Source organism: Kogia breviceps, chromosome 9 (genome assembly GCF_026419965.1).
Source record: "Kogia breviceps isolate mKogBre1 chromosome 9, mKogBre1 haplotype 1, whole genome shotgun sequence".
NCBI classification, from domain to species: Eukaryota; Metazoa; Chordata; class Mammalia; order Artiodactyla; family Physeteridae; genus Kogia; species Kogia breviceps.
Genome location: NC_081318.1, coordinates 22727694 through 22748397, shown reverse-complemented (window position 1 = coordinate 22748397; position 20704 = coordinate 22727694). Strand labels below are relative to the sequence as shown.

The following is a 20704-nucleotide window of genomic DNA, read 5'->3' as shown; positions in this document are numbered from 1 at the left end:
TCTAATCCCAAAGTTCCTGAAGAATTCCTTTTGTTGTAGTCAAACTCATTTGTCTGTTATTGACCCCCCCTCCAAATGACTCTAGGGGAAATAATTTCTCAAATGTTGATTTTTCTCACCAGCAAAAGAAGAGGACTATCCAGTCCATTGGCTAGCAACCCTAAAGGTGAGAATAAAATTAGAAACTGCCCAATTTTGTATGAAAATTGTCTTCTACATTACTTGTCCACAACTTAACCCACAAATGAGTAATTTACCAAGTCAGTCGAGAAATGAGTAAAACGAAAGTTGGAGAGAGAAACACAATTTGCGAGGGTCAAGTATGCAAGGCCAGAACGGCGGGAGGGAAACTGAAGCTGTACTGCAGTGAAGGTCCCTGAGCTTCCAGGAGTGTGGGAGGTGAAAACACAACTATGGATAAAATATATTTGAGTAAAAAGAAAACAAGCTACCTATGGCTTAATGAACTTTCCTTTCATCAGTCTTTAAAATTACAGTTGTTTTTGAAATTGAAATCTAGATCCCCTTGGCTGAATTTTAAGTTTTCCAGAGCTTTTATCATTCCTGTCTGGAAGAGCATGAAGGGATGTAAAAAAAAAAGATGCCATCATACAGGAAGCCAAAATGAATCAACTTTGTGATGGCATCTGCTACTTTCCTTTTAATGTCACAAAAAGTAACAATAGTAACTTCAAACTCAATAGATACCTTCATATTGATGACAAGCCTCTTTACAAAATTAACCATATAACCCACTATAATATGCTCTCTTTCAATGTTAAATATAAAATTAAATATTACTGGGTGATAAACTACAATTATACCAAGTTTGAGCTTCTGAATGAACAAACTGCATGTACACTTGGCAAAGGAAAACAGGAGGAGAACAGAGGCAAGGAGTCAAATGGGCTGCCAGAAATCAATTTTCTTTTGTGGAGTTGGTGAGGGGTGGTGGAGGAATAAACATAGCTTATTATCAGGTTATAATGAGTATAAATCTGAATTTCATCTGGGAATTGCTGTTATAATAAAAATATGTATATCTATTGCACAGTACATGCATGCCCTGGGGCAAAGTTAATTGCAGGAAATTTCACAAGTAACTCCCTGCTCCTTACCATATTATATAGTAGAGTTGAAACAAGTTTTGGTTACCAAGCTAAGCCTTTTGCTTTTCAGTTAATATCTGTGTTAACTTGCCAACTTTCTCCTATTAGTTGTTTCCTATTAAGTTAGATTTTTGTCCTTTGAACTAAAATTCAAGAATCACAGCAGGAAATTGAGTGATTCAAAATTCACCAATGATGAAACTAACCTTTAATGCCAGCGCAGCTTGTAATAAAAATTCAGTTTAGATCTCAAGATCATATAAGCCTAAAAGAAACTTCAAGGTCATCTAAACCAACCCTTTCTACCAGTACTTTCATATAAATTGTATTTACCTGCTCCTAAATCTTTCCATGAAAAAAATGAATTTTCTTGAGGAATAGTTTGGACTTGAGAAAACTGTCAAAACAGTTTTCCCATGCTGAGTATAATTTTGACTATACTATAAAAATATTTTCTTCCTGCTTTCCTACACTTACCTGTTAGTGTGTTCATGTTCTTATATTATGGAACACTTAATGGTAACTTGTACACATGTAATACAGAAATCAAAAATCACTTTGATCAATGTGATTAATTCTTGTTACTTACTAAATGCTTTGCAAGGTAATACAAGAACATATTCTAACATTTTATAGATGTCATGTTGGCCTTAGTCATGTTGGCCTGTTGCTTGAAAGTCTATTCTGAACCTCATACACCTGCTGACAGGAATGTTAACATGGTACCACCTGGGAAAATAGTTCCTCAAATGGTTAAACAAAGTCACCATATCTCCGAGCAATTCTACCTGTAGGTACATACCCAAGAGAAATGAAAACCTACGTCCAGAGAAACTTGTGCACAAATATTTATAGAGGCATTATTCATAATAGCTAAAAGGTATAAACAACCCAAATGTCTATCATCTCAAAAATAAAAATGATATCTGTACAGCAGAGTATTATTTGGCCATAAAAAGGAAAGGAGTACTGATACATGCTACAACATAGATGAATCTTGAAAACATTATATGAAGTAAAAAAGTTAGTTACAAAACACCACATATTGTATAATTCCATTTACAAGAAATGTCCAGAATAGGCAAATCTATACAAACAACAAGGTTAGTTATTGCCTAGGGCTGGGGGATGGGGCTGGGAGATGAGGGGATGATAGCTAAAGGGTACAGGGTTTCCTTTTGAGGTGATAAAAATATTCTATGATAAAAATGTGGGAATGGTTATAAATAACTGTGAATATACTAAAAACTATCATCAAATTACATTCTTTAAATGGGTGTATTTTATGTATGTGAGTTATAATTCAATAAAACTGTTATTTTAAAAAATCTGTTCTGAGATGTAAGGTACTTGAGAATCAGCAAACCTCTTCCACAAAGCTCTTCTGGTCAGTAGTAAAAGAATTAGTTAAAGTCCAATTTACTTTATTGTCATTGGAACCAGCTTGCAGCATTTAGTTGTGTACATTTCTAAAATGTGAATGCAGTTTAAGAAAATACATCATTACATCAGATATTCCAGGCAACCTGCCAGAAGACATTTTTACCGAAAAACCATCTTAAAAGGAATCCCTTTAACCAACCTCAGTGTATATGTTCTTCCTTGTTGCCTCATCTCCTTATAAGCTGCCGTTTCCCTAAAACTCATGAAACAGTGCTGGGCATGATTAATTCATGTATTAATTCAACAAATATTTGAACCCTCACTGTACATGGGCTACTGCTTTAGGCACTTGTACATATGTACACGCACGCACGCGCGCACATGAGACAAAGTCCCTGCTCTTGTGGAACTTACAATCCGACGGGACAAGATAAACAATAAATAAATTTTAAGGTTTTTAAAAGAGGGTGCTGTGCTATGGAGGGGCGTTATTTCAGATCAAGTGGCCAGGAAAGGAGGCTTCTCTAAGGAAGCATGTTTGAGATGATAAAAGAAGGTGCCAGCTACACAAAGATCAGGGAGGATAACTCCAGGCAGAAGAAATAACTCTTGAAAGAATTAGGAGGAGGAAAAAAAAAAAAGGATTAACTGTGTGCTGATGGTGACCAACCTCTGTGATTCTTATCACCATCCCAGTACAAACAAGGTGACTTGCAGATGGTGGCTGGAATAAGGGGTCTTATGTACCTTAAGACCGCTAAAAGGTCTCACAACTCTCCAACAAGGGGAGGCCATCTCTAGTTAACCCCAGCCTGAAGTGATCTTTCCCTCTGCATCTCTCAGCAAGTGTTTGTTGTCTGTACCACTCATTCTTACAAACACATTGGTGCGAGGTACCGTGCTAGGAGTGCCAAGACTTAAACACAAATCAGACCAGCACCCTGACAGCCCTTAGGGCAGGAAATAATCCAGTAGCACAGAAAATGTAGGCACAGACAACAAACACAAGGTAGAAAGTAAAAGCAGGCCACAAAAAAAGAGCGATAAGATTTAGGCATGTCCAGAGATTACTTCCAGCTGGAGCATCAGGGGAAGCTTCATGAGGTGGGCGCATGAGAAGAGGGAGAGTCTGTGTAGCCTGAGAATTTGGACATGTGGGGAGAACAGATTGATTTGTTGTATCCCTAATAAACTTTAAATATATTTAAAAATACTTTTAGCTCCCCAACCAAGTTACAAGGCCTGATACGGCTTCTCTCTCTCTGTGATCTCAATTTACGTGCTGATTCACTGTAAGAGATCATATGTCAATTTTAGCACTGAAGGTAAGGCTAAATTATTCTTTGCTTCATAACAAAGTTTTCACCCTTGAAACAGATGATGATCCTCCAAACCTCTTAATACATCATCTCATTTCAAAGGGACATTCCTAAGAGTCTTTCCAAAACTAAAAGGCATTACAGATAAACATGTATACAGTGTACTTCAGAATAACACATATATAAAATGTCTGCATATGTATTTGTGTGTCTGCATATGTGTAACACTATACATTAATTTCAGAATCTTACAAGATAATTTCAAACTTCCACTGCTAAACCAAAGTCTGTACTCAAGAGAAAATGTTTTTTTCACTGATTAAACTTTCCCACCCGGCTTTCAAAATCCCTTCCCATTCCCAACAAAACATTTTAAACCAGAGAAGAAAATCCAAACAACATTTTTTTAGGCAGTGTCTCAACATCTCTAAAAAATATTCCATGACCAAACTCACCATAGAGAGCTGTCCAAGTTTGATTAATTACATCTAGACACACAGTTCCTGACCTGAAACAGATGGAAAGAATGGCATTTTTTAAAAAATTAGAAAGTTAGTTGCATGTATCTGGCAACTAGTTTAATCATCAGGAAAAATATTTTTAATAGATCATTAAAAAAAAAACCCAAAGAATCCCAATTGGGGAAAACATGACGAGGAGCAGAATATACACAAAGTCTTAAGTGTCTACTTACAGATTGAAAGGGAAAACCGGTAACTATACAATGGAGAAACCAGACAACACCTTAACCATGTGATGAGAATTAACACTGGTTATCAAGGCAAACAAACTTGTGTGCCTCCAAAGAGGTTACCCTGAGGAGGACACAATCTTACATTTTGGTTTTCTGGCCTTAAGAGCATACTCTGAACCTAATGATAAGGAAAAATCAGACAAACCCAAATTGAGGGACAGTATGAAATAACTGGTCTTTATTCCTTAAAAATGTCAATTTTATAAAAAGCTGAGGAATGGTTTCAGATTCAAGTAGTTTAAAGAAACATGACAGCTAAATGCAATAGATGACACTGGACTGGATCCTTTAATGAATGGAAAAAAAAAAAGTGCTAAAAAGTCAATTACCAGAATATGGCAGTAGATGAAAAAGTACTGCATTAATATTCAATTCCTGAATCTGACAACTATACTGCAGTTACATAAAAGAAAATCCTTGTTAAGATGACTGATACATGAAAGTATTAAAGGACAATGGGGCATGATGTATATATATACATACAACCTCTCAGAGTTCAGAATACTTCATATGTACGCACGTGTGTGCGTGTGTGTGATATCAAAATTTAGTGCCATGAGAAGGAAAAACTGCAGGACAAATAGTATTCTAAATAGCACTGGAAGTATAAAACAGGAGGCACTGATATCACATTTTAAAATATCACTAATAAAATATTAGAAGGAAAGAAAGGGATAATTAAGATTCATTAACTGTTTGCTTTACTCTCAAGGACTGAGAAATACTTTAAGGGCTGAAAATAATATAATCTGTACACTGAAGACAGATCTCTGGACAGTGTCTATACAAAGAGAACAGAGATATGGAATATTACAAATGTTAGCTGGATATCAAGGGAAATGAAGGACCCATTCATGACAGTGGAAAAAACCAAGTAGTCCAATAGTGGACCTGAACTAAGTCAGAATATCGTAGTCCTGGATTCTATAATGGAAGTGACCATTCTTACAGTCCTATCTGTTCTTAAAATCCAAAAAGATAATTGAGGCTTTTTTATAACAGAGAGATGAACTCTAACCAAGAGCAGTTGCTGCTAAGATTTAAACATTTTTAAACAGTTACTTACGCTTCATCAATGTTGGGATGGAAAATTTTATTCATGAATCCTGTAAAAAGAGATGTTAATTAGCAGCAAAAAGTATCCAGAGAACAATTAGTTTTAAAGTATTTCAGTACTGGAAACAATTTCAGTATTAGGATAACTGATTACTTTCAATCTTAGATCTTTGGTTACTGCTAAGACTATATTCTCCTGATTGTGTCAATTACTTAAAATACATCAGAGTTCTACTAATCAAATGAGCAAACTCTGAGAGCAATGCAGCTTCTAATACAAAATCATCATTACAAGAAATTATTTTCTGAGCTATGAAGGTACTTGTCAAGAAAATTTATAGTACTAAATGGTTTATAACTAGTGCCATGATAAAAGTTAAGAAAGCTACTCTTGACTTCCCTCCCCAAAGTTTTATTGTTCAATCACTAAATGTGGAGGTTCTGCATTTGAACTTCTCCTTCCAAAGCTCATTTACTGGTATTGTGCTACACCGTGTGCGGAACATGAATGAAGCTGCTGAAATGCTAAAGGAGTACCGCTTCCAAACCGCAAAGGATTTCATAAGAACAGTGACCAAAATACTTCCTTTAACTTTAGTCTACTCATTCCAGGAAACCCAGTTTTGATTAAAATTGGGGCAACCAAGAAATTAGGCAAGGTGTTTTAAAAATTCTGAAAGATGGCTATATCCGTCAGGGATTCAAATTTTTTGATTTATTTCTAGAAAAACAAGTATGTATAGACTTTTAAACAAATATTTAAATTCCAAAAAGAAATTATTTTCTAACTCAAAACCAGTGATTTAATCATTTGTATACAAGCAAATGACAGTATTCTAAAGCAGAGATCCACTGTCAAAGCTCTCATTTTGTCATCCTTATCGCCTTACTACCTTTTTTAAATTAAATTTAATTAATTTATGCTTTGGCCGTGCCACACGGCATGCAGGATCTTAGTTCCCTGACTAGGGACTGAACCCGTGCCCCCTGCAATGCAAGCACGGAGTCTTAACCACTGGACCGCCAGGAAAGTCCCCTTACTTCCTTTTTAGACTTCCTTACTCCGTACCCTCCTTTCAATAAATTGAAGTTCCTTATTAAGTGGCTATCACCATGTCCCAATCCCACCCTCCCTTGCCCCACCCCCACCTCACATGTTCTCTTTCATTCATTCAAAATATATTTGGTCAACATCATGTGTCAGGCACTGTACTTATTTAGGGTACAAAACCAAATAAAGACAGTACTCTATTCTCGAGGTGGTCACTGGAGCATTGGGACAAGACACACAAAGAAATAACTGCAGTGTGCAAAAAGAGGTGACAGGGGAAGCATGTATGAGGAGAGGAAGATGTCAGGAAAGATGCAGACAAGTGGCATCAAAGGAAGATCCTCAAGGATGAGGTGTGACAGAGGTCATCTCCAAAAAGCTAAGAAACTTCTCTAGACTTAGAAAACGGGAATGAGACTATATGAAATCCCAGGCATTCCAATCCTCACATGCTCTAGCCACTCCAAGTACTAATCATGCTTCCAATTTTTGTTTTTTAATCTTTTGTATTGAAATAGCTTAATGTTTTATCTACTCCTATCAAGAGAGCCCATGCAATGTTTAAATTACTCTGACGCAAAAAGATTTGTGTCCAATTACCATTTCATATTCATTTTTCATTCAAGATGTTTCAAAGTCTAGATGTATAAGGTATGTGTTTATGAGGCGATTATACTAAGCCAATGGAAATGTTCATGCCTTAATGTTGAGAAGAGAAAGCAGAATAAAAATTCTATCGAACCTCAAAAAAACACTAATACATGTATCCAAGAAGGCCTACGAGGATATCTGTTGCAGCAGTGTTTATAAAAGCCAAGAACCAAGTTCAACCCCATCAACAAGGGATGGGAGAGACTGTAGTACATCCTTATACTGGGAGTCCTATACAGCCAAGGGAGTGAACTAGGTCAGTATGTATCAATTAGGATAGAGCCAAAGCTGAGGGGAAACAAAGTTGCAGGATGATATATTTACAGCATGATACCAAAGCAACACTACATATTATCTATGGTAACGAGTACAGAAAACTGTATTGGACCAATATATACCAAATTTATAAGAGTAATTATTTTAGTGAGGGTGCAGGGCCAAGGTCATGGTGGGAATATGTAACAGAATGAGGAATGGTGATTAAAGATGAATTTATCTGTAAAACTATATTCCTTTAAAAAAGAGCTAGCTCTTGCTTCGGCAGCACACATACTAAAAAGATATATGTGCTTGTATATTATTTGCCCTGGTATTTTAAAAAGTGTGCACATAGATAAAAAACTGGAAACAAATATGTACAAATATCAACAGTGCTTAGTTCTTAGTGGTGGGGATATTTTCTCTGTTATCCTTTTTAAACCACCCCTACCCCTATACCAGAAGTAGGATCGCAGCAATGGAAATGGGTTAGAAGGAATGAAGCTTCAGAAAACTAAAAACAGAATCACCATATGATCCAGCAATCCCACTCCTGAGCATACACCCAGACAAAACTACAATTCAAAAAGACACATGCACCCCTATGTTCACAGCAGCACTATTCACAATAGTCAAGACATGGCAACAACCTAAATGTCCACCGACAGATGAATGGATAAAAAGATGTAGTACATATATAGAATAGAATACCACTCAGCCATAAAAAAGAACAAAATAATGCCATTTGCAGCAATGTGGATGCAACCAGAGATTATCATACTAAGTGAAGTAAGTCAGAAAGAAAGACAAATACCATATGATATCACTTATATGTGGAATCTAAAATACGACACAAATGAACCCATCTACGAAGCAGAAACAGAATCATGGATGTAGGGAACAAACTGGTGGCTGCCAAGGGGGTTGTGGGAGGGATGGAGTGGGAGGTTGGGGTGAGCGGATGTAAGCTATTACATACAGGATGGATAAATAACAAGGTCCTACTGTAGAACACAGGGAACTATAGTCAATATCCTATGATAAACCATAATGGAAAAGAATATGAAAAAGAATGTATATACGTATAACTGAATCACTTTGCTGTAGAGCAGAAATTAACACAACATTGTAAATCAACTATACTTCAACAAAAAATTTTTTTAAAAAAAGAATGAAGCTTCAATAATTTGATGTCACAGGGAACTTCAAAGGTATAAGTCAAGGAAATAGCTATGGTGAAAAAAGCTTTAAATGTTTATCAAAACTGTCTCTGAAAGATTAAGGTTCCTGCCTCCCTCCTTGTACAAGGTCTGGAGATTACATTTGGAATCAATATAGTTTCCACACTGTTTTCAATTTAATCTAGATTTTGGCTTGGTTGAGTTCAAGACTATGTAAGAAAGAGGGCCAAAAAGGGCTTAGTAAACATATTCTTTAGTAATAAATGGGTTGGAGCCCAGTCCCCAGTGCCCCTGCTAAATATAAAACCCCATCTGAGCTCTGAAGTGGAGAGCAGAATCGGACTGGAAAGAGAAAAGTACTAATAGGGATTTGGCTTCTAGTCCCAACTCTGCTATTAACTGCAGGCCTTGATCAGGTCACTACACTTCTGTGGGTCTGCTTATTTACCTGCAAAGAGAAACAGCTGGGCTACATGATCTCCAAAACCTCCACTCTTATTGTTTGTAAAAGGACCATCAGCTCTAAAATCTAGGATTTAATAACAGTGGCCAGACCTCTGAGAACAGAGGACTTAAGGGGAAATGGCCAATGGTTAAGTCCATAAAGGAAATTAATTCTGTGAGGCACATTTTTAGGTACATAAGTATTCTGGACAATATAATACAAAGTTACTAACATGCTAAAATACCATAAAGAGACACAAAATCCGCTGACTGTTCCAAAGTAGGCAGAAATGGAGTTTATAAACTTGCCACTGAGGAACAAGCACAGACAGACCATTTCTACCAAAAAACAACTTCCACACTACAAGCATCTCTTCCTATACCAGGCTTTTTCTATTGTTAGAAAAATATCCAACGCAAATAAATCGAAAGGGGTAGATGTATCTGTATCTGTATATATCTATATCTCCTTTACATTTGTCCTTGGACAAGCTGTGGGCAGCATTTCTGGCAAAGCTATTTACATTCTGGATAATGATGGCAACAATGGAACTTCTACACGAGGGGAGGAGAGAAAGAACAGGCTAGGAATTCAGAGAAGGAACGTTCTCAGGACTGAGTGTGTTTGCCCTGGCATGTTTTCCTTCCTTTTGGCAATGCTATCACCACATTAATGAATTTGTCTGCAACAAGAGAATTTTCCCAACACTTGTTTCCATTTGACCAGGAACTATTTTGAAGATATTTTAAGAGAACATATTTTGAAAACTGCTTTTATGGAAACATGATAAGTGGAAGCAGCAAGTCACCTTTAATCCATATGATTTAAGATTTTATTCACTACCAGACATTTTCTACAGATAACATTTCAGTGATTTGATCAGATAAAATTCAGAACTCCTTTGTTTAAATTTTTTGGACAATTATTCTCTGGCATGGCTCAAGCATTTATAAAAAAGGGGACAACAGGTACAAATGTTTAGCTAAAAAGCTTACCACCTCTGTCCTTTGTCTTTTATCAGAAGGGAATCAGGAGATTTATAATTCTGGAGGAGGAATCCAAACCATGCTTATTTGATGTAAAACTACATATCTTAGAAAACAAAAGCACAGATTATTAAAATAGAAAAATATGCCATGCTTTTGCTTGTTCCACTCCAACACTCAATTGCTCTAGAATAACAAATCTCTTGACCCATAGGCTAATAAACAGAGAAAGTAAATAACGCTGTGCCGAGTCATGCTGAAAACTGTTTTTTATTTCAGACTGTTTCTGTGTCCAGTCCCAGGAAGGGATCTGTACAAAGTTGTACACTTTCGAATAACTGATATTGGGGTCAATATGTACATGAAAGAGGCAAAAATTAATTATACTTCCATCTTTGTTCCGTTTACAAGTGGGGATATTTTTAGTGATCAAATTTGTGGACAGAATGAAATACCTAAGGGCCAGTCATCTATCCAGAAATTTCATCCAGAATAATCTTGAAGAAATGAGGTCAAACAAGGTGACTCACGAAACAAGGTAAATCCACCCTAAGGTAATAGGGTGAAAAGCATGAAAGGCAAAAATGAAAACTTTATCCCAGAGATAAAATGAACCTGGACTGCAGATGGTTGAGGCAGCTGTGGCTGATATGATTTAATTATAAGCTTATGAATTCCTGTGAGAAAACAGTAAATGAATATATTAAATTACTCTGATATTCTATCTTCAGGACAAATACCCATATAAAGTAGACCATTCAGAATGAAACTGATTAATTCTCTATTTTTAAAGTAGATATAATTATTTAAAATATATTTATTAAAGATTAAATCCTATCTCCCCTAGAAGTATCTCAGACTATAAATTTTTTAAGGGCAATAACTTGGATCTCCATTCCTAGCATGCAGGAGGTGATCAGAGTTAGGGTGTTCCAGATAAAAAAGGGGTGGGGATGCTGCCAGCTTCACTGGTGACAGCTATACTGCCAGCTTTGTGCATTAGTGCACCCTCAGACAGATTTTCATCTTACCTCAGACAGCCAGGCCCAGCCCGTGGCAGCCTGCACCCGGGCAGAAGTCTCTTCCGAGAGCTGAGCCTTTCCTACTCAGGAGAGATGGACCTGGGCCGGTCTCTTCTTGGGTGAGGAACCAAGCAAGGAGCTCACTCTCATTGCCCTGTATCATGGGAACTTCTGAACTGATCCTGTGTGTGTTCAGGAGATCTAAACTCAACAAGGGGTCCTCTTTTCTGTTTCTTCCTTTCTCTCTGATAATATGGAATCTGAGGAATGGGCTGGATGGATAAGAAAAGTTCATTTATTCATTTATAACTAAGAAAAGGTGAAGTGTTATCCTTCAACAGCATAACTCTTCTACCAACCTAGCAGATTACCAAAGCCTGTAGCCTTAAACTGACTCTCCTGCACTTCCATTTTTGGAAGACTGTAATCTCTTTCCTGTCTCCATAGTTCATCTTTCACTCTCCTGGTCATTCATGTAACCACACTGTCTGAATCAGGCAGGATTTATATTCATGGTCAGAGGCAGTAGAGTATGGACAGAACACACTGGACTTGAAATTTCGAGACCTAATTTCAAGTCTCTGCCACTGTTACTACACAAAGTCGTGGTTAAAAGATCAGGCTCCAGTCAGACTGCCTAAGTTCCACTTAGACCTACTGTATCTCTGTGCCTTTCTGTCTCCTTATTCATAAGGCTGGGTTAAATAATGGTATCCACATATCACAGGACTGTCACCAAGATTTAATGAATATATGCACAGCATGTGACCAGTAACTCATGAGCTCAGGCAAGTAATTTCATCTCACTTTTCTCATCCTAAAAATGAAAATATCTGCCCCTACATATCCATCTCTTAATCCTTTAGGAATTGTCAAGAGCATTAGAAGGTATTCTGATTATGGGATATTTTTTTTATAACCCTATCACACTGGAAATGGCAAATACAGTTACTCTAATATTTACTATTAAAAAGATTGTTCTGATTGCATTTGGCATATGGAAAAAACACTGGACTGGAAGCTAGAAGGCACACTCTGCAACTAGTTAGTAGTAATATATCTCCTGCCTTCCTGAGTCTCATTTTTACAATCCTTCAAATAAGGGAACAGGATGATATAATCTCCAAAGTTCCTTCTAGCACTATGGTTTTCACCAACACCAAGAATATGAACAAATCTTGAACTGTGTGAACAAACTCTTCCAAGGGAACTAAGATATTGCTCTTATTTGTTTTTTGTTTTCTTTTTTTTTTTTTTTTTTTTTGCGGTACGCTGGGCCTCTCACTGTTGTGGCCTCTCACTGTTGTGGCCTCTCCCACTGCGGAGCACAGGCTCCGGACACGCAGGCTCAGCAGCCATGGCTCACGGGCCCAGCCGCTCCGTGGCACGTGGGATCTTCCCGAACCAGGGCACGAACCCGTGTCCCCTGCGTTGGCAGACGGACTCTCAACTACTGCGCCACCAGCGAAGCCCCGGAGATGGATTTTTAGTAAAACAGACCCAGGAACTGCCTTCATGGAGTTTATATCTATTGGGTTGGCAGGGAGGAGAGATGTAAGTAAACAAATATACCAATTTAAAAAAGAATGCTCTATAACAACTTTTGTGGATTCAACATCCCCTATAATTTTCCTCTCTTCTTTCTCTAGTAGCTTGCTCCCCCATTCTCCAATGACTTGGACGTTTTACCTTTATTCTGCAAATCTCCCATTCCCTTTGCCCCTCCATTTCTCACTTTGACTTAATAGCCCTGCCCATTTTTTTTTTGGAAAATGGGTGCCAATTGGCAGGATCCCTCATCATCCCCAACAAAATCCACCACCCCCACATGCTAATTTTTCCTGCCTCAACAGCTTGCTCAAATGTTCATGTTCATGGTCTTCTCAACTACCAGTCTTCTATCTATGTTCTGATCTTGTCCCCTTCCTACAGTGTCAAAGGCATTGCTCCTTTAATTTTCCTCCTGACATCCAACATCAGCAAGCTTTCCCTCTCTTCTAGACAACTCCCTGCAAGGAGCAAAATCTCCTATTCAAGAAATAAAAAGTAAAGCCTTCCTTTTATCTTCCTCTAGGTAACAGCCTCATTTGTATGCTTTCCTCTATATAGATAGATTTCTTCAAGTAATGTGTATCTATTGGCTTGGCCAAAAAGTTCATTCTGTTAGTAAATAATTGTTCAATAAAATTATTGGTGAAAATAAAAAATGTGTCTTTTATTTTTACTTAAAACCGAACAAACTTTTTGGCCAACCCAATACACCCGAGTTTTTCAACCTTGGCCCCTTGATCCAAACCACCAGTATCTCTACTCTTTCCCCACAACAGCAGAGTGATCGCTGAACATTGCAGTGATTTTTTTCCATTACATTAAGAATATAACTCAACCATTTAACCTGGCCAGCAAAGCTCTACAGGACCTCACCCTGCCTACCAGACCCCTTCTCACATCTCAGGCTCTCGACCCAGCCTCCCAGCCTCATCTCTCTTCCCTAAGCATGCAAAGCTCCTGCCTCAGAGTCTTTGTCTTCACAATTTCTTCTGCCTAAAATGCTCTCATCCCTGACCTTGGAGGATCAGGGCTGGCTTTTTCCCCCTTTTCATTTAAACCTCAGCTTAAATTTACTTTGTCAGAGAAGCCCTTCCTGAATACCTAATCTAAGATAGCTATCATGTCAATTCTATCACATCAGTTCTCTGCATAGAGCTATCAGACATTTAAAATTTTGCTTTACCTCCCCCGCCCACCATCACAAAAGGATTTAAGGGTGAAGAGAGAAATTTGTTCACTTCCGTATCCCTAGCACCTAGAATAATGCGCTGCACACAGTTGGTATCTGATAAATTTGTGGAGCTGATTAGAAGACATGATGCAAGATGTATCCATTTTATGAGAAAGTAGGTTCTGCCTCAGCTGCCAGACATAATCTTTTCACAAATCTATCCTGAAAACTCTCATTTTCAGAACTCCAGTAAAAGGAGAGCTTTTAACAATGGCTTATATTCTCATACCATTATCTAAAAAAAATTTTTTTAGGAAACTTTTCTACTAGAATGTAACTGAAACAGGAACTAAATTCAAACCCAAGGTTGCAAAAGTAGAGAAGTATATAGGTGATCTTAATGGAATTTTGCTTCCTCAGTCTAAGAATTCATTCTATTTGTGGAAATATAGTGGTTCAAGTAGTATTTGTTAAATGACTGACCCCAAACCTCTCATGCATGACACATTCCTCTCTACTCCCAATCCTGGTCTACTCCTGACTAAGCAGGGCTCACTTAAGTTACTCACAGTAGTTCCTGAGGGAGTAATTGTACAATGTTTCCAGCTAGGAAGACACAAAGTAAATGGTAAATATTCTAAGCTCTACAGCTAGTCATACCATATGTTATAAAACTCCATTCCAAAAATACTGGGAGGTAATTTCTGGCCATAGTGAAATAAAAAATGTATTATGCCAGAAGAGTCTGTGAATCTGCCAATGAAAAAGGTGAAAACATTTCCTTTAATCACTGGCACAAGTAAAAAGAATATGGTACACTGATTATCAGAATATCTTTTAATTAAAAACTGGTGGCAGATTGGGAAATTTAGAAGGAACTCAGACAGGTTATCTAGTCTCGTTTCCTTTGGAAAAGAATGACCTAAAACCATTCTATTTAGATGATAGTCTGACCTAATTATAAAGGCCATTGGTATAGCTCAAAATAGCATTCTAATGTTTGTTACTGTCCATGACTCTTTTCGTTTTTGTTTCTATTTACTCAAATGGACTTGGCTAGCTCTTGCCATATGCTATTGACATCAATTACACTGAAGAATGAGCTTGGTTTTTTCCCTGGCCATTCTATCAACATTCGGCAAACACATTAAGTGGTCTCTCCAGAATCTTGTTCTCAACCAACCATTCCTCTTACACAGTCAGCTTTGGTATCATCAAATTACAGTCCAGACACACAGCGCATATAGCTTGCTCCTGAGAGGGTCCTCCTCACTGTTAATATGGAGATACACACAGGTAGTGTTTCAAAAGTGAGTTTCTAGACTTGTTAGCTGGCTCTTACAAAAGAGTTTTCTATTTTAAAAAAGTATAAATGGTGACAGAGTTCCCAGGCTGGTCTTAAGGTTATCTACAAAAGATTCTAAAATACTCTATAGTTCTATCTGAAATTAGTAGAATACATGTCAATTAATACACTAGTCAGTAGACATTTAAAAATAAGATTAAAGGACAACTTTAAAATTTTCTCTTGAATGCTAGTGTTTAAGTAAAATAGGTAGATCTGATGGAGACTACTGTAGATCTTTTTTTTTTTTTTTACTGTAGATCTTGAAGGGAACTTTTCAAGGTACTTTTTCAAGACCTTTAGAGCAGGGTTCCCCAACACCCCCACCATGGACTGCTAGCAGCCTGTTAGGAACTGGGCCATAGAGCAAGAGGTGAGCAGTGGGCGAGTGAGTGAAGCTTCAGCTGCCACTCCCCATTGCTTGCATTACTGCCTGAACCATCCGAGCCCCCCAGCCTCCTGGCAGAAAAATTGTCTTCCACAGATCCAGTCCCTGGTGCCAAAAGGGTTGGGGACCGCTGCTTTGGAGGCTGCATGGCTTAAATCTAATATTTTATGTTGTATTTTATCAGAAGACATAATTTTGCCCCCTTGCGTGAGGTTTATCCAAAGTATTACTGTTATTGGACTTCCCTGGTGGTGCAGTGGTTAAGGATCCACCTGTCAATGCAGGGGACACAGATTCGATCCCTGGTCCGGGAAGATCCCACATGCCACGGAGCAACTAAGCCTGTGCGCCACAACTACTGAGCCTGCACTCTAGAGCCTGTGAACCACAAATACTGAAGCCTGCGCGCGTAGAGCCCGTGCTCCGCAACAAGAGAAGCCACTGCAATGAGAAGCCCACGCACCACAACGAAGAATAGCCCCTGCATGCAGCAATGAAGACCCAACGCAGCCAAAAAATAAATAAATAAAATTTAAAAAATAAAAATAAATAAAAACAAGAGGTTTAATTCTGTCTGCTGAAAATAAGAGAACAGACTCTCCCCTCCCCTTCTGTTTTTAAAAAAAAAGTATTACTGTTATTATTGGCTGTAAACGGGAGCCTTCTTGGTTCATATGAAGAGAAAAATGGAACAAAGGGAAACACAAGTGGAGGAGTCAGACTGAAAAAAGAAGCAGATGAGAATTGCTCAAGGTAACAAGGGAAGGGAAAATGGAAAGGAAGAAAAGGAGTGGAGAATAGCTATACTTAAAGGTTTATTCCAAGATGGAGTAAACTAAACTGTAAGCAGAGAAACAAAGGAAATAGTAGGTACACTTACATGCACAAATAATTAAAACTGAAGGTAAAAAAGAAAGGAGGGTGGTGGGAAACATGGGGGCCAGCAGGCCCTTAGCAAGCTACCAGGTGAGAATTCTGGCCAAGGATTGCTTGGTGGCTTTTTAGAACAAAAGACAGGAAAAGCATAGACTCAGACAAAGATGTAGACAGGACATTCAAAAGACATGCACTTGCCATATGTTTTTAAATATTTACTTTTATAATAAAAGGGAACTTACTGTAGAATATTTGGGAATTACAGAAAAATAGTTTTAATTCCCTTAACAGCCATGGATAACTATAGCCAATATTTGGCATTCATACTTGTAATTTGCATGGAAAAAATTATTGTTACACTATATAATGTTATACATTTTCCTGTGTGTTCCATTATTTATTTATTTACTTATTCATTCATTCATTTATTTATTTTTGGCCGCGCTGCATGTGCGACTTACAAAATCTTAGTTCCCTGACAAGGGATTGAACCCAGGTCCCTGGAAGTGACAGTGCCAAGTTCTAACCACTGGTTGGCCAGGGAATTCCCTCCTATGTGTTCCTTTAAAGATGGTGTTAAAATATGAGTAATGGTTGTGAAACTTTTTGTCCATTAAAATGTACCATAATTTAGCTACTTTATTATCAACTGGGTGATTTAGGTTGCTTCCAACTTAAAAGTTTTAAAAATAACACTGCAATTTACATACTCTTGTATATTAATCTTAGTGTACACCTCTGGGTATTTCCTTATTTTAAGTAAAATCACTCAAAGGATACAAAATTTTAACAATATATACTGTTAGGTTGGCTACATCATATTACCTTTGCCAACAATGTTTAACCTGCCAATTTGATAAGTCATATATTCTCTCATGTTTTTAATCTGCATTCTTTGGATTAGACACAAAACCATTCGTATCCTATGCTTATCGATTATTTTTAATTTTTATAAAAAATTGCTCCATGTGACCTCTGTATATATGAGATCACTCATTTTTATTTCCCCACACAGCAACTGCAAGTCTTATCTTTGACGGATAAAAGCTCTTCCTTAGTAGATGAGCACACGTGTAACGACTGAAAACTGTGAATCTGGACAAGTATGGAATATGGCAGTGTCTGCAGAAACTCCTTTGCATATAACATAATCTTCATGGGCTGGGCATTACTTGGGTTTTGAAAGAGTATTTGTAAAGTCCTTACGTTCACCTTCACATCTCTGAAGCTCTGTAAAGACTATTCTCAATACGTGAAATACAATTCTTATAAAAGCCTATCGCCTCCATATACTCTTTCTTCCTCAACTGAGCTGCTAACTCACACTTCTAAAAAGCAAGGAAATGCTGTCACTAAAGCAAATGCAGTATTTTATATGTGTTGATTTTTTCCTCCCAACTAGTGAAAGCCTTACACAGCCTTCCTAACTATCGGGTAGAATGCCATATATCATATATTCTGAGTATTTAATACATTGGTCAATATCAAACATGCAGAGCTCATTTAATTCCATTATCTCATTTTCTAGAAGAGGAAACAACAGTTCTGATAAGTATCATTCTCACAGTCAAGGAGAACCAGGGCCAGAACCATTCTTTCCCACTCGTTCCTGAACCAGTCCACTGACCTATCACATTCTCCTAACTACACAGTGACACACCCAGCAGCACTGCTAGCATTCTAGGAATGTTTCTGAATGAAAAAGATAAAAGTCTTTACTTTCAAATAAATCAGAACTTAAAGATTCAAATATGATTTACATCAAAGCAGTCTCTCTGGAAAACGATGCAAATATTTCAATGACATTACAATTGATTAAAGGAGTTTTATAATTTCCTTTTGAAAGAGCCCATAGGGCCAGTTTAAAAGAAAATCATAATCCTTAAACTTAAGTCACTTTCACAATCATATATCATTTTAGACTTCAACTGATGTTACTTTGTTTTTCAATTCCTCTTATTCTCTAGAATTAAATGACCTTTAGCCATTTCAAAAATTTATATCCAGCTTCAAAGCATCAAGATTTGCCATCACTCATGATATTCAAAGAGAATGTAAAGTTCCAAAAGATGAGCTTAAGATGTTTGGAACAATGATGGCATTGTAAGAGTAAGCTCATAACTTCCCCAGGAGTCTGTTTATATTCATTCTCTTTCCAAAGCGGAGTTGAGGGAGTTTATTGCTATTTGGGGGGAAAAAACTTACTTAAAGACATAAACTGTTTCTAAAAGGACTTTTTTAGTTATACCTCATGCAATCATGTAACTACTGAAAACTCTCTATAACTGTACTTGGAGTATATACCAAAGATGAGCCTGTCAATTACATTGCACATACACTTATATATGCATAGAAAAATGTTTTAAAGTACATTTTTACGCACATTATGCAAATAATGATATCTATTGAGGGATAGGATTATAAGACATTTTAATTTTTCTTTATTTTTGCTCACCTGGACCTTCTTACATTCCTACTATGTATATGGAGCATTTATACAATTAAAAAATACATAGTAATATTAAACAAAAAAGTATATATACATATATATTTTAAAATTCCAAGAGCTAAACATTAAAATACTTAGTCTAAATTTGCACATCTCAAAATTTGGCTCAGAAAGAAGGGTATGCCTGCCTAGATACTATAGAGGCAGGGTTTAAAAAGAGCAGTGAAGTTGGATTTATCTTATCTCCTTGACATTCTGTATAATTCTGCAACTATCTATACAATTCAAAAAGGAATCTTTGCCTATTCTACATGAGCCACTACCTCTCAAAATGTTTAACGCACATTCTAACAGTAATTACATTGTTGACGACCTGAAAATGGGTCACCCCACACAACTGAGTAAAACTCTCTTATGCAATCTTCCTTTGGAGGAAACAAGGGCAGCTTGTACAAATATTTCAACTAGATCTACTTCCCTAAGAGAATATGGTACACATTGGTAGGTATTACCAAGTTCTAAAAGCGCACAAAAAGGCAAAGGAAAAATTATAAAGAAGATAAATTAGCCTAGTCATTTCTCCTAACCAATTTCATGTTACATCATTAATTTAAGAAAGTACAGAGGCTTCTGTTGTGTCATTAGGTAATAAATAATATCTGAAGTTTAGACATTTACACTTTGAAAGTTATGATGCAATAATTATATTACCTGGAAATATATGTTAAGACAAGACTTGAGAAAAAACTATATTTCTACAGGATATGTAATTGCATTTCTATAGGTTCATTGTTAGTTTCAACAAGCTATACTGTTTCCTTTCTGACTAGGAATCTAGGGTAACAAAATTAGATTTAGCAAGCCAATTTTTAGTCTTTAAGTAAATAGGTATGTATGAAATATATTTGAATGAATTTACATGGTTTGGACATTCTGTTTGTAAAGGTTTAAAGATCATACCACTCAACTACACAAAAGTTTTAAATGCCTATATAGAAAGAAACACCCTAAAGTTAAAAGACAAATGGGGGATAAGGAACCACAATGTGACACAAAAGCCCTCCCAAACTGAAACCTACATTCCACCACACTGGAATGGAGCTGAGAAAGGGCTGGTGTCCCAAGTATGCTAAGGTATTAAGTCAGATACACTCAGGGATTGTCTCAAAGATTCAGCACCTCACAGCACTCTTCCTATATCACCAGCTGATAACTCTAAAACTTGGAGGCCTTTATAGCAATGGGGAGATTTCCAATTCAATTATCCATAAAGTATCTTCTCAATTACTGAGTTTAAAAACTCAACTTCAGGGCCCTTAAGAGGAAATCACCAGTTTATTCTTAAAATGAGCACTAAGAATCCCAGCCTAAGAAGGGATTATAGATGCTCTGTAGTATTTTTATAGCATAAAATTCTAAAACATAAAGTAGCTAGATGTCAGGGGGCTAGGCCGTTGCATCTGACTGGGAATTAGCCTGTGACTATTCTAACGTTTCTGCATTATTTATCCAAGACAGAAATGTGGGGGCCTAGAATCAAAACATAAAGCTCAGAATGTCTTTGGTCCACCTCTTTTAAAAAACCCTAAAAAAATTAAAAAATAAAAAATAAAAAAAAATAAAAATCCCTTCTGGGGTGGTGGTGGTGGGGGTCTAAATTCCAAGAGTTCTGGCATTAGCTCTGAAGACAAGCCCACAGCAGTAGCAAG

The 20704-nt window shown here is 37.1% G+C and overlaps 1 protein-coding gene across 2 annotated transcripts in view; it reads right to left on the bottom strand.

Annotated features, from left to right (window-relative positions):
* UBE2H (ubiquitin conjugating enzyme E2 H) overlaps window positions 1-20704 on the bottom strand; it is a 107475-nt gene that overhangs the window by 19949 nt on the left and 66822 nt on the right. For both annotated transcript variants that reach the window (XM_059074471.2, XM_067042170.1), the window contains exons 4-5: window positions 5632-5671; window positions 4267-4319 (exon numbers count right to left, since the gene is read on the bottom strand). In XM_059074471.2, coding sequence (XP_058930454.1) covers window positions 4267-4319; window positions 5632-5671 — 93 coding nt within the window. The remainder of the gene's footprint in view (window positions 1-4266; window positions 4320-5631; window positions 5672-20704) is intronic.